The sequence below is a fragment of the Colobus angolensis genome, unplaced genomic scaffold (assembly GCF_000951035.1).
Source record: "Colobus angolensis palliatus isolate OR3802 unplaced genomic scaffold, Cang.pa_1.0 Scaffold42, whole genome shotgun sequence".
NCBI classification, from domain to species: domain Eukaryota; kingdom Metazoa; phylum Chordata; class Mammalia; order Primates; family Cercopithecidae; genus Colobus; species Colobus angolensis.
Window position 1 is genome coordinate 5642773 of NW_012117599.1, and position 12942 is coordinate 5655714.

A 12942-nucleotide genomic window follows, 5' to 3' on the forward strand; every position below is an offset into this window, starting at 1 on the left:
GTCTCCACTATCGTATTTTAATTGATCATATTTTGAAGTATTAGGCACAATCATATAATTAAACATTCCACTCACTAGTAATATTGGCTCCTAACGTGTATATGGTTTGTTTTCAGTAAGTATCTGTGGTAGCTTGTGTTACAAATCATGTACAGGCAACAAGGTGGTGTAGATTCACTTTTCCTTGCTCCTGCCTCTAATACAGCTAAATACTTGGAAATGATTCTACAGACAAGAATAGAAGAGCTCTGAAAACTGGAGAGAAGAAAGTAGACTTGGTAGAGACGACAGGAGTAGAGAAATGGCAACGTGGTGGGGTTCCCTGGGTTTCCTTTTTGTCTTCCACACACACCCCTGGACTGAGCATTGGAGAAATGTGCAACACAGTCTGTTACATGTCAATAGGCGTAGGCATAAAATCTCAAGAAAAGCCTGCACTCTGGCCAAAGGACTAGGAAAGGGAAGTCCAGTGGAGGCCTAGTAGGGGGCTGCAACCCTCTTTCCACAATCAGGGCATGGGCTGGTGACCCATTTGCCCACAGTAGCAGCTTCAGAGTTCTGGTAGACTGACCTCCATGCTCCATGTACCCACACCCAGAGCACTGGCAGGCGGGATCAGGATCAGGATCAGCCTGCCTGCCAGTGCTCTGGGTATGAGTATGTGGGGTCACTATTGTCCACCTGCATGCACAGTAGTGAAGCCATGGGTCAATTCAATGCCCATTCCATGCGTGGAGCACTGAAATGGCAGGTCATGCTACCCACATGACAAGACTGGCAGAGCCTGATGCCTCCCTCCTTACACCAAGGGGCATAAGGAGACCCAGGCCCGGCCACTCTGGCTCTCCCCACTCCACGGAAAGTGGTCCATGGAAGTGGGTCGAGCCCCTGCAGGTGGCACCAGTAGGGATTAATGAGAAGTCTCCGCAGTGGCAGAAGAACGAAGCAGACAAGAATAGCATGCAAAGGCTCAGGAAACTGAGCTGCCATTGGACCCACAGTCCATGAAAGTAGGCCAGAACCTACACACTAAACCTAAACAGGGCGACTGCCTTCTGTCTAAAACAGAAGATTTAAATAGGATCAAGAGTCTCCTAACATAACCAAAATTCCCAGGATACAATGGAAACTCACCCATAATCCCAAAGACTAGGTAAACCGCCGTTTGAATGAGAAAAGACAATCAACTGATGCCAAGACTGAGGTGAATCAGATGTTGAATTATCTGACAAGGATTTTCAAGCAGTCATTATAAAAATATTCCAAGAGGCCGGGCGCGGTGGCTCACGCCTGTAATCCCAGCACTTTGGGAGGCCGAGGCAGGCAGATCACGGGGTCAGGAGATGAAGACCATCCTGGCTAACACGGTGAAACCCCATCTCTACTAAAAATACAAAAAACTAGCCGGGCGAGGTGGCGGGCGCCTGTAGTCCCAGCTACTCGGGAGGCTGAGGCAGGAGAATGGCGTAAACCCGGGAGGCGGAGCTTGCAGTGAGCTGAGATCCGGCCACTGCACTCCAGTCCGGGCGATAGAGCGAGACGCCGCCTCAAAAAAAAAAAAAAAAAAAAAAAAAAAAAGCTCGAACAAATGATTATGAATTCTCTTGAAACTTCCAAATGAAAAAAACTTGAAAACCTCAGGAAAGTCATATAAGTCATACAAAAGAATCAAGTGGAAATTACACAACTGAAAAATACAATGACTAGAGTAAAAATAATATATAAATACCATGAAAAAATCATGCAGTCATGATAAAATCAATACATCAAAGCATAGATCAATATGCTCAGGAGCCCTACTGAATGTTTACTGTGTGTCAGATGCTGCACCAAACATTTTCCCTGTATTAATTAATGGGATCTCACAACAGTACCATGAAGTAGACACTGTTATCCTTAATGAATGGATGAGGAAACTGAGACACAGAGAGGCTGAGTGACCTGCCTCAGACCACACAGCTTACTAGTGGTAGAGACAGGCAGTCTGTTCCAGTCTCTGCTCTTATCCACATGTAGTATTACTGCATAGTGTTCTGCTGCCTCTTGGGAGAATTAAAATTATTTAAATCATTCATCTCAATGGGCTGTTTCTTCCAGGACTGCCACAAAAGCCTCTCCCTAGTGACTCTAACCTCTACCTCACCTCTGTGTTCAGGTTCCTCTCCTCCCACCCTCCTGCTCACACACTGAAGTCCACCCTCAGACTTTCTTGCTCCTTGAACTCATCTCTGCCTCAGGCCTTTTGCACAGCTCTTTCCTCTGCCTGGAACACTTGTTCCAGATCTTCATGTGGCTCCTTGACTGGCACTCTGTTCAAATGGTGTTGTCTTAGGGAGGCCTTGCCATGACTCCATTGTATTGTATTCAGGTCACATCTCGCGATTGTCCTTTTATTTATTTATTTTATTGAGATAGGGTCTTGCTCTGTAGTCCAGGCTGAAGTGCAGTGGCATGATCATAGCTTACTGCAGCCTTGACCTCCCGGACTCAGGTTACTCACCCATCTCAGCCTCCTGAATAGCTGAGGCCAGAAGTGCACCACCACGCCCAGCTACTATTTATATAGACATATATATTAAATATAAAATATTTAATTTTATATTTTTTGAAGAGCTGGGGGTCTTGCTATATTGCCCAGGCTGGTCTCGAACCCCTAAACTCAAACAATCTGCCCATGTTGGCCTCCCAAAGTGCTGGGATTACAGGTAAGAGCCACTATGCCTGGCCTATTGTTCTTTTTTATTCTTTTTTCCTAACTAAGCTTAATAAAAGGTGAGGCTTTGTTTTTCTTGTTCACTGCTATATCACCAGTAGCTAGCACAGACCTGACTTATTGTAGGAACACAAATATTTGTTGAATGAACAAATAAGTAAATGGCAGATGAGTTATAGAGTTTTCATCACCTGAAAACCAGAGAGATAAACGTATTTATTTTGAAACCTAATTTTTAAGAGGAATTTGTCACACGGATCCTTATATAATAAAATAGACATTTTCATCCATACAGCTCATTAACAACAGTGTACCTTTCTTATACTTCTGCTTTGTAAAACACACTTTTAGTATGTCCTGAATGTGGCATTGGTAGTGAAGTTATCCTTAAATCTTAATGCTTTAAACAAAATCTCTTAGCTGGCCACGACTTTAAAGTTGATCTATTATTTTTGTTTGTTTTTGGGTTTTGTTATTCTTTTTGAGACGGCGTCTCATTCTGTTGCCCAGGCTGGAGTGCAGTGGCACGATCTTGGCTCATTGCAGCCTCCACCTCTCGGGTTCAAGCAATTCTCCTACCTCAGCCTCCCAAGTAGCTGGGGCTACAGGCATGCGCCACTACACCCGGCTAATTTTTGTATTTGTAGTAGAGACGGGGCTTCAGCATGTGGGCCAGGCTGGTCTCGATCTCCTGACCTCGTGATCCACTCGCCCCGGCCTCCCAAAGTGCTGGGATTAACAGGCGTGAGCCACTGCGCCTGGCCAAGTTGATCGGTTATTAAGTATATGCTGAGCATAGAGTACATGAAAAGCTCCTGCTGCTGGGCTTATCTTATGACCAGCCGATGTTACTCTTGCCTTTATCTTTGCCCTCTGGGAGTCCTCCTCTTCCTCACTGATGATAAAGCCTATTTTTCTTCCCCCACAAAGGCCACTCCTAGCCCCTCTCTCTGTGACATTGAAAACAGAGTCCCTGGAACACTAATGGTCTCTCCCCTCTGAGTGCTGAGGGCCTGCCTAGTTACTTGTTTTCCTGGAGCGTGCAGGGCTCTCCCAACTGTCTGTCAGTTAACTGACTGCTAGGTGCCAGGGGGTTGGGGGTAGGGGGGCATACAATGGAATGCAGGATCTACATCCAGCCTTTCAGGAGCCTACAGATCAGCAAGTGAGAGAACACATTCGCACCAGGGACGTTCTAACCATCACTAAAATAAATCTCTCATCATAGCTACTCCTTTTCCTAGCTTCTCTATTTTTGCCAATGTAACTTTTCCATCCCTGTGACTAAGAGATGAATAAGAGATGTAAGAGGAAGAGCTGGTTTGGCACAGAACACAGTAACTTTATTTGAGGTTGAGTCTGAGGTTTAGGTGCAACAGGCTTGACTGAATCATCTCTGCTCCCTTCTACTACACTGACTCAACCAACTGCCAGATCCTGAAGACCCTGCCTGCCTCCTGTCTGATTCCAGTGCAAATCTGAGTAACAGCAGCGGCCCCGGGGCCATCTCCAGGCTCGTCACCCTCTCTTTTCCCAACTATTCTTCTTAAACCCCAATGCTGAACTTTCAGTTCTCCAATAGCTATTTCAGTGCCCACTCTGGGAATATGTCCTTGTTCTGCAGCTATAACAAAATACCTTAGACTGGGTACTTTATAAACAAACGAAATGTATTTCTCACAGTTCTGGAGGCTGGGAGGTCCAAAATCATGGTGCGGACAAATTTGGTGTCTAGTAAAAGTTTGCTCTTTGCTTCTTCTTTTTTAACATACTAATTGTACACATTTATGGGGTACATGTGATATTGTGATACATGCATCAGGGTGTTTAGCATATCCATTACCTTAAACACTTATTTCTTTGTTGGGAACACTCTAAATCTTTTAGATATTTTGAAATACATATCATTAACTATAGTCACACTTCTGAGCTATCAAATACTAGAACTTATTCATTCTATCTAACTGCATGTTGATATCCATTAATCATTAACCCACCTTTCATTCCTCCCTGATCTCTCCAGCCTCTGGTAACCACCATTCTACTCTTTGCCTCCACAAGATAAACTTATTTTAGCGATCTCCTATGAGTGAGAACATGCAGTATTTGTCTTTTTGTGTCTGGCTTATTTAGCTTAACATAACGACCTCTAGTTCTTGTTCTCTGCTTCTAAGACAGTACCTTGTTGCTACATCCTCATGTGGCAGAAAGCAGAAGGATGACGGATATGACCACTGTGTCCTCACATGGCAGAAGAAATGGAAGGGCCAGCTAGCTCTCTGAAACCTCTTTTACAGGGTTATTAATCCCATTTATGAAGGTGGAGGCTTCATGGCCTAATCATCTTGCAAAGGACCCACTTCTTAATATTGTTGCATTGGGGATCACGTTCAATTTGTGAATTTTGAAAGGACACAAACATTCAAACCACAGCAGGACAGAAACAAGCAAAGCTCCATGGTTTCTGCCCTGGTGTATATTACACCCTACTTCTCAAAGAAAGCCTCCAAAGGACTTGTGGACACCCCCCACTGCCCAGCCTGGCAATCTAGGCCCCCTGAACTTTCCCTCCAGATTCATCTCCTACTAGAGCTCCATGCATGCCTGTACAGGAGGAAGCCCATGCCTTCATGTACCTTTATCTTTGCTCCCCTAAGCCTGGATGCCCTCTACACTCCTGCCTCCTTCTCCAACACCACCTGTCAAAATTCTAATCTGTCCTTCAATGCTCCACTCAAAGCCCAATACCCTTGTAGGCCCTCATGATCCCCTATCCAAAATGTGTGCTCCCCATCTGTGAGTTCTCATGGTACCTTTTGTACATTTCTGACACTCGTCGTGTTATACTTGAGGATCAAAGTAGATGGACGTCTTAGCCTCCCTCCTCAGCTATCAGAGAAAAGGGTCCCTGTCTTACCCATACTGGAGGCTCCTCATCTCTCCACCACAGCAGCTACCTCATACGTAGGATGCTTTATACCAAGGGTGACCATACAATTCACTTTAATTTATTGTGCAAACTAGAACACCTTTGAAAGTGAAAGGAGCACAGTTAATAATTATGCAGGGCTCCAAGTGAAATTGATATTGTCCTTGGCTACTATGGACATATGGTTATCTTTTTACGCCAAATGAAGGCTCAAAGAGCAGGAATGCTGGTTGTATGGATGGACAGTGATCAGCATGAAGAAGTGGAAGAAAGAGCTTTCCTGTAGCTGGCATTGTCGGGGATGGTCCTACGGGGCAGGTGGTCTCTGAGGTATGTCCAGAAGGTACAGATGGGATTCAGGAAGGTCCCATTAGACAGAGACAAGAAGAAATGGCACTATGGAAGGTTGGATGGTGGGAGCAAAGGTGGACTGCATTTGATACATTCAGGGAAAAGTGAGTGTGGTTTAAATTATGGTTGATGTTGGGGAGAAATAGGCAACACGGTTGGAAAGTGGAGTCGGAAGGAACTTGGCTAACACCAGCCTAAGTCTGGTCTTTATCCAGGAGGTAAGAACAAGCACCCATGTGTTTCTGAGCAGGAAAGAGACAAAGCAAATGTAGAATTTTAGGAGGATTCATCTGGTAGCTGTGTTTAGAGCAGGGAGAGGCTGAGGAGGGGGAGGCCATATGGGATCACTGGAAATAATTTCAGTGTAAGATGATAAGATATTAAAGGAAATATTCGTTACCAAAAAGAGTGAGTTGGGAGAACTTAAAGCGAAAAGTTAACAGCGCTTTGTGATCCACGGGGGTCGGGGTGGCTTTGGGTTATACTTTGTATAGGTTCTATCTGTTGGTATCGAGACTGAACTAAGAAAGTCAAGGGGCAGAGATAATTTGGAGAAAGAGGCTAAATTTAGATTTCCATATGTTGAGTGTGAGGTACCAGTGGCTCATGTAAATGGAAATGTCCAGTAGAGAGTCAGGGAGGAACATCTAGGAGGTGGGCAAGGTCAGGAACAGTGAGAAGGATTCGGGAGTCATCCACCCGCAGGAGGCCATAGGTGAAAGACAAAAAGGATGAGATGTCTGGGGCCAAACAGTAGGAAGAGTAATGGTGATTATCAAGATGAGATCTCGGGGAAAGCCTGCGCTTAATGGAGAAGGGAAAGAGGAAGAGATTGAGGATTTGGGGGTGGGGGAGTTGGATGACACAGTCCTGAGGGCTAAAGGAAGCTTCGAGAGAGGTGCCCAATTGTGTCAAATTTTGCAGAAAGGTTGAGAAGGATTGACTCGGTGAAAAATGACTTTGGCAACTGGTTGACAGTCAAAATGAGAAATGTCTAAGGAAGTGAACCAGAAATGGATTTCTCTGGCCAATGACATTGCCAGAAGCTGACAAAGGGGCATTGGTTAAATGTTGATGTGATATGTGTGTTTCCTTAAGAAGGACTTAAAGACAGAACAACCAAAAAGTCAGTTAGATACAACTATAATATAAATGGTTCTTTTATTTATTAATTTATTATTATTATTATTACTATTTTGAGACAGGGTCTCAGTCTGTCACCCAGGCTGGAATGCAGTGGCGCAATCACGGCTCACTGCAGCCTGGACCTCGCTGGGCTCAGGTGATCCTCCCACCTCAGCCTCTCGAGTAGCTGAGACTGTCAGGGCACAGCACCATGCCTGCCTAACTTTTGTATTTTTTAGTACAGATGGAGTTTTCCCATGTTGCCCAGGCTGGTCTTGAACTACTGAACTCATGCGATTCTTCCACCCCAGCCTCCCAAAGTCCTGGGATTATAGGCATGAGCCACCACACTTGGCCTGAATGGTTCTAACATTAACCAGGTTTGTGACCCAAGACCAAAGTACCAAAATGATAGTTACTAACCTGTGATACCTTTTTTCACCTATAAGGTAGCAATGCTGGGCATAGAAGAAAGAGCTTTTCTTGATACAGATCCCATCATAATGATACCTGGGAAAATAAAGGCTGTCTTTAAATTTATGTGTAACTACTGACATGCTTTATGGAAAGCAGAAAACAGGCGAGCTAATGAAGACTTGGAGTTCTTCTCCAGGTTTTATCATTGGCTGCATTTCTCTGGAAAAGCTAATCCTTCAGTCTGACCAAGCTCTGTTATGCAGACAAGCAACTTCATACACTTTCACACATACCAGCCTTGAAATGGGCTTGTGGAGGCTCTCCTCTGCCTGCCTGATGCAGGACATGCTAATCTTAAGAGAGATGTGATAGGGAAAGTCTCCTGTGCCCTGCCCTGCCCCCTCAACCACTGCCTCCCCTACCCCCTCCCCACCATTAATTTTTTTCAGGTGAAGGGAAAATGACACCAAGGTTCCTTCCACTGAAGTAGTCAGAAACCCAGTAGAGAAGAGCCTTCTCTGTAGTCCAGACTTTCCTCCGCTAAGCCCAGGGGACTATGGCAGCTTGTCCTGGCTTAAGACAAAATGTCTTCAAGTTAATTATTGCCCAGTATTAGGTTTGGCAAACACTTCCACTGTCTTCAATTCCTTGGTGAGTGGCAGCCCCCTTTCCTAATTTGGCTTCAGTGTCTTCTCACTGATTTCCCCTCACAATTTAAAACAAGCAACAAATAGCAATAATAATTGAGTGACAATTATGACACAAGGCACTCAATAATGCTGGAATTTCTTTTCACGTTAGAAATACAACCTTCGGGCCAGGTGCGGTGGCTCACACCTGTAACCTCAGCTCTTTGGGAGTCTGAGGTGGGTGGATCACCTGAGGTCAGGAGTTTGAGACCAGCCTGGCCAACATGGGAAAACCCTGTCTTTACTAAAAATACAAAAAATTAGCTGGACGTGGTGACAGGTGCCTGTAATCCCAGCTACTCAGGAGGCTGAGGCAGGAGAATCGCTTGAACCTGGGAGGCGGAGATTGCAGTGAGCCATGATCATGCCATTGCACTCCAGACTAGGCGACAAGGGTGAAACTCCGTCTCAAAAAAAAAAAAAAAAGAAAGGTAATATAGCTTCAGGACCGCACCTCCCGAACATAACTCAAATATGCTAATTGGGTGAACACTGAAATTTTAGTTCAAAGAGTAGTTAAAACAGTTCCAAGGCTGGACATGGTGGCTCATGCCTATAATCTCAGTGCTTCGGGAGGCCGAAGTGGGAGGATCACTGGAGCCCAGGAGTTTGAGACCCACCTGGGCAATTTAGCAAAACCTCATCTCCAAAAACGTAAAAATTAGCCAGGCCTGGTGGAACACACCGGCAGTCCTAGCTACTCAGGAGGCTGAGGTGGGAGGACTGCTTGAGCCCAGGGTCTTGAGGCTGCAGTGAGCAATGATCGCACCATTGCATTCCAGCCTAGGCAACAGTTCCATTATTTGATGTGTGTTAATTAAATATTTCAAGAATGAGAAATTTACATAACTGTAGAACAGTAAAAATATATTGTAACCTTCATATTTTAACAAAATTCCGAAGAAAATAGAGGCCAGTGTTTGGTTCTAGCACCAACTGAATGATTTCAGGCACTGCGAATTACTGTGGCAGTGGACACTGTCTGGTAAGAGTTGTTACTTACAGTTTGTTTTGTTTTGCATTTTTTGTCATTTTGTGATTCCCCAAATCCTTGTTTTTAACACTTGAAATAAAACAAAAATTCTAAACCTACCTGGCACTTCCTCTAGTGCCCAGCCTCCGGGTGCCAAGGTCAGGAAAAACCAATCTCATAAGCTAAAAGAATAAGCCAGATTTAAAGTTGCAACTTGAAAACTTAGAAACTTCCAATTTTTTTATCTTACAATATTTAAATTATATTTCTATTTCCTTTCTAATAAACAAACAATAAAGAAAATAAGTATAACAATAAAGTAATAAGGTAACAATAAAGAAAATAAGTATAACAATAAAGTAATAAGGTAACAATAAACAAAATAAATGGAAATGAAATTTTTGGGGAAAAAAAAGACAAGTGTGAAAAAGAAAACATACCACTTGGAGGTCAGGCAGGGTGGCTCCTGCCTGTAATCCCAACACTTTGGGAGGCTGAGGCAGACTTGAGGTCACTTGAGGTCAGGAGTTCAAGATCAGCCTGGTCAAAATGGTGAAACCCTGTTTCTCCAACCTGGTCTCTACTAAAAATACAAAGGCTGGGCATGGTGGCTCATGCCTGTAATTCCAGCACTTTGGGAGGCTGAGGCAGGTGGATCACGAAGTCAAGAGATCGAGACCATCCTGGCCAACATGGTGAAACCTCGTTTCTACTAAAAATACAAAACTTAGCTGGGCGTGGTGATGTGTGCCTGTAGTCCCAGCTGCTCGGGAGGCTGAGGCAGGGGAATTGCTTGAACCTGGGAGGTGGAGGTCGCAGTGAGCCAAGATCGCGCCACTGCACTCCAACCTGGTGACAGAGCGAGACTCCATCTCAAAACAAACAAACAAACAAACAAACAAACAAACTTAGCAGGGTGTGGTGGCACACACCTGTAGTCCTAGCTACTCTGGAGGCTGAGGCAGGAGAATCACTGGAACCAAGGAGGTGGAAGTTGCAGTGAGCCAAGATCATGCCACTGCACTCCAGCCTGGGTGACAGAGTGAGACTCTGTCTTAAAAAAAAAAAAAAAGAGGAAAAGAGAAAAAAAGAAAACATATCACTTGGAGAAAATGCCATCTAAATGTTGATGTTGGCCAGGCGTGGTGGCTGTAATCCCAGCACTTTGGGAGGCCACGGTGGACAGATCACCTGGGGTCAGGAGTTTGAGATCAGCCTGGCCAACATGGTGAAACCCTGTCTCTACTAAAAATACAAAAATTAGCCGGGCGTGAACCCAGGAGGCAGAGGTTGCAGTGAGCCGAGAGTGCATCACACTCTAGCCTAGGCGATAAGGGTGAAACTCGGTCTCAAAAACAAAACAAAACAAAAAATCATCAGTGTAATTTCTTCCAGTCTTTTTTTCAAAGCCCCAATATGTGTAAGTGTTCTGTTTCAAATTTAAAACCTGGTATCACGCAATTAGCATGTCGGCAGCTTTGCATTCTATTTTCTTCCCTCAACATTATGCCATGGATGTTTCCCCTTGTCATTAAACATTTTCTGGAAACAGGGAATTATGAACCATAGTTATAATTGGTCTCACAGGGTGGCATCATAGTCCAATCTGTGAGAATGCTATAATTTTACCATTTTCCTCTTTTTCTAATGTGAGAGTCATTTTCGCTTTTACTATTATTATTATTATAATACTTTAAGTTCTAGGGTACATGGGCAGAACGTGCAGGTTTGTTATACGGGTATACGTGTGCCATGTTGGTTTGCTGCACCCATCAACTTGTCATTTACATTAGGTATTTCTCCTAATGCTATCACTCCACAACCCCCAACCCCGCGACAGGCCCCAGTGTGTGATGCTCCCTTCCCTGTGTCCATGTGTTCTCATTGTTCAATTCCCACCTATGCGTGAGAAGATGCAGCGTTTGGTTTTCTGTCCTTGTGATAGTTTCCTGAGAATGGTTTCCAGCGTCATCCATGTCCCTGTAAAGAACAAGAACTCATCCTTTTTTATGGCTGCATAGTATTCCACGGTGAATATGTGCCACATTTTCTTAATCCAGGCTATCATTGATGGATTTATAATCCTTTGGGTATATACTCAGTAATGGGATCTCTGGGTCAAATGGTATTTCGAGTTCTAGATCCAGTCTATCATTGATGGATTTACAATCCTTTGGGTATATACTCAGTAATGGGATCTCTGGGTCAAATGGTATTTCGAGTTCTAGATCCTTGAGGAAGCACAACACTGTCTTCCACAATGGTTGAACTAATTTACACTCCCACCAACAGTGTAAAAATGTTCCTATTTCTTCACATCCTCTCCAGCATCTGTTGTTTCCTGAGTTTTTAATGATCACCATTCTAACAGGTGTGAGATGGTACCTCATTGTGGTTTTGATTTGCATTTCTCTAATGATCAGTGATGATGAACATTTTTCCATGTGTCTGTTGGCTGCATAAATGTCTTCTTTTGAGAAGTGTCTGTTCACATCGTTTGCTCACTTTTTGATGGGATTGTTTGATTTTTTCTTGTAAATTTGTTTAAGTTCTTTGTAGCTTCTGGCTATTAGCCCTTTGTCAGATGGGTAGATTGTAAAAATTTTCTCCCATTCTGTAGGTTGCCTCTTCACTCTGATGATCCTTAGTTTAATTAGATCACATTTGTCTATTTTGGCTTTTGTTGCCATTGCTTTTGGTGTTTTAGTCATGAAGTCTTTGCCCATGCCTATGTCCTGAATGGTACTGCCTAGGTTTTCTTCAAGGGTTTTTAATCGTTTTAGGTCTTACATGTAAGTGTTTAATCCATCTTGAGTTAATTTTTATATGAGGTGTAAGGAAGGGATCCAGTTTCAGCTTTCTATATATGGTTAGCCAGTTTTCCCAGCACCATTTATTAAACAGGGAACCCTTTCCCCATTGCTGGTTTTTGTCAGGTTTGTCAAAGATCAGATGGTTGTAGATGTGTGGTGTTATTTCTGAGGGTTCTGTTCTGTTCCATTGGTCTATATATCTGTTCTGGTACAAGTACCATGCTGTTTTGGTTCCTGTAGCCTCGTAATATAATTTGAAGTCAGGTAGCATGATGTCTCCAGCTTTGTTCTTTTTGCTTAGGATTGTCTTGGCTATGCAGGCTCCTTTTTGTTTCCATACGAACTTTAGTTTTTTCCAATTCTGTGAAGAAAGTCACTGGTAGCTTGGTGGGGATGGCATTGAATCTATAAATTACCTTGGGCAGTATGGCCATTTTTATGATACTGATCCTTCCTATCTATGAGCATGGAATATTCTTCCATTTGTTTGTGTCCCCTTTCATTTCGTTGAGCAGTGGTTTGTAGTTCTCCTTGAAGAGGTCCTTCACATCCCTTGTAAGTTGGATTCCTAGGTATTTTATTCTCTTTGTAGCAATTGTGAATGGGAGTTCACTCATGATTTGGCTCTCTGTTTGTCTGTTATTGGTGTGTAACAATGCTTGTACTTTTTGCACATTGATTTTGTATCCTGAGACTTTGCTGAAGTTGCTTATCAGCTTAAGGAGATTTTGGGCTGAGAAGATGGGGTTTTCTAAACATACAATCATGTCATCTGCAAACATATAATTTGACTTCCTCTTTTCCTAATTGAATACCCTTTATTTCTTTCTCTTGCCTGATTGCCCTGGCCAGAACTTCCAACACTGTGTTGAATAGGAGTGGTGAGAGAGGGCATCCCTGTCTTGTGCTGCTTTTTAAATAGAATGCTTCCA

The 12942-nt window shown here is 43.6% G+C and overlaps 1 protein-coding gene across 2 annotated transcripts in view; it reads right to left on the bottom strand.

Annotated features, from left to right (window-relative positions):
• RFX8 (RFX family member 8, lacking RFX DNA binding domain) overlaps nt 1-12942 on the bottom strand; it is a 76676-nt gene that overhangs the window by 45669 nt on the left and 18065 nt on the right. Inside the window, exons 2-3 of one of the 2 annotated variants that reach the window (XM_011956591.1) lie at nt 9318-9379; nt 7542-7628 (exon numbers count right to left, since the gene is read on the bottom strand). The exons of the other annotated variant lie outside the window; for it this stretch is intronic. Coding sequence (XP_011811981.1) covers nt 7542-7628; nt 9318-9379 — 149 coding nt within the window. The remainder of the gene's footprint in view (nt 1-7541; nt 7629-9317; nt 9380-12942) is intronic. 2 annotated transcript variants of the gene reach the window in all.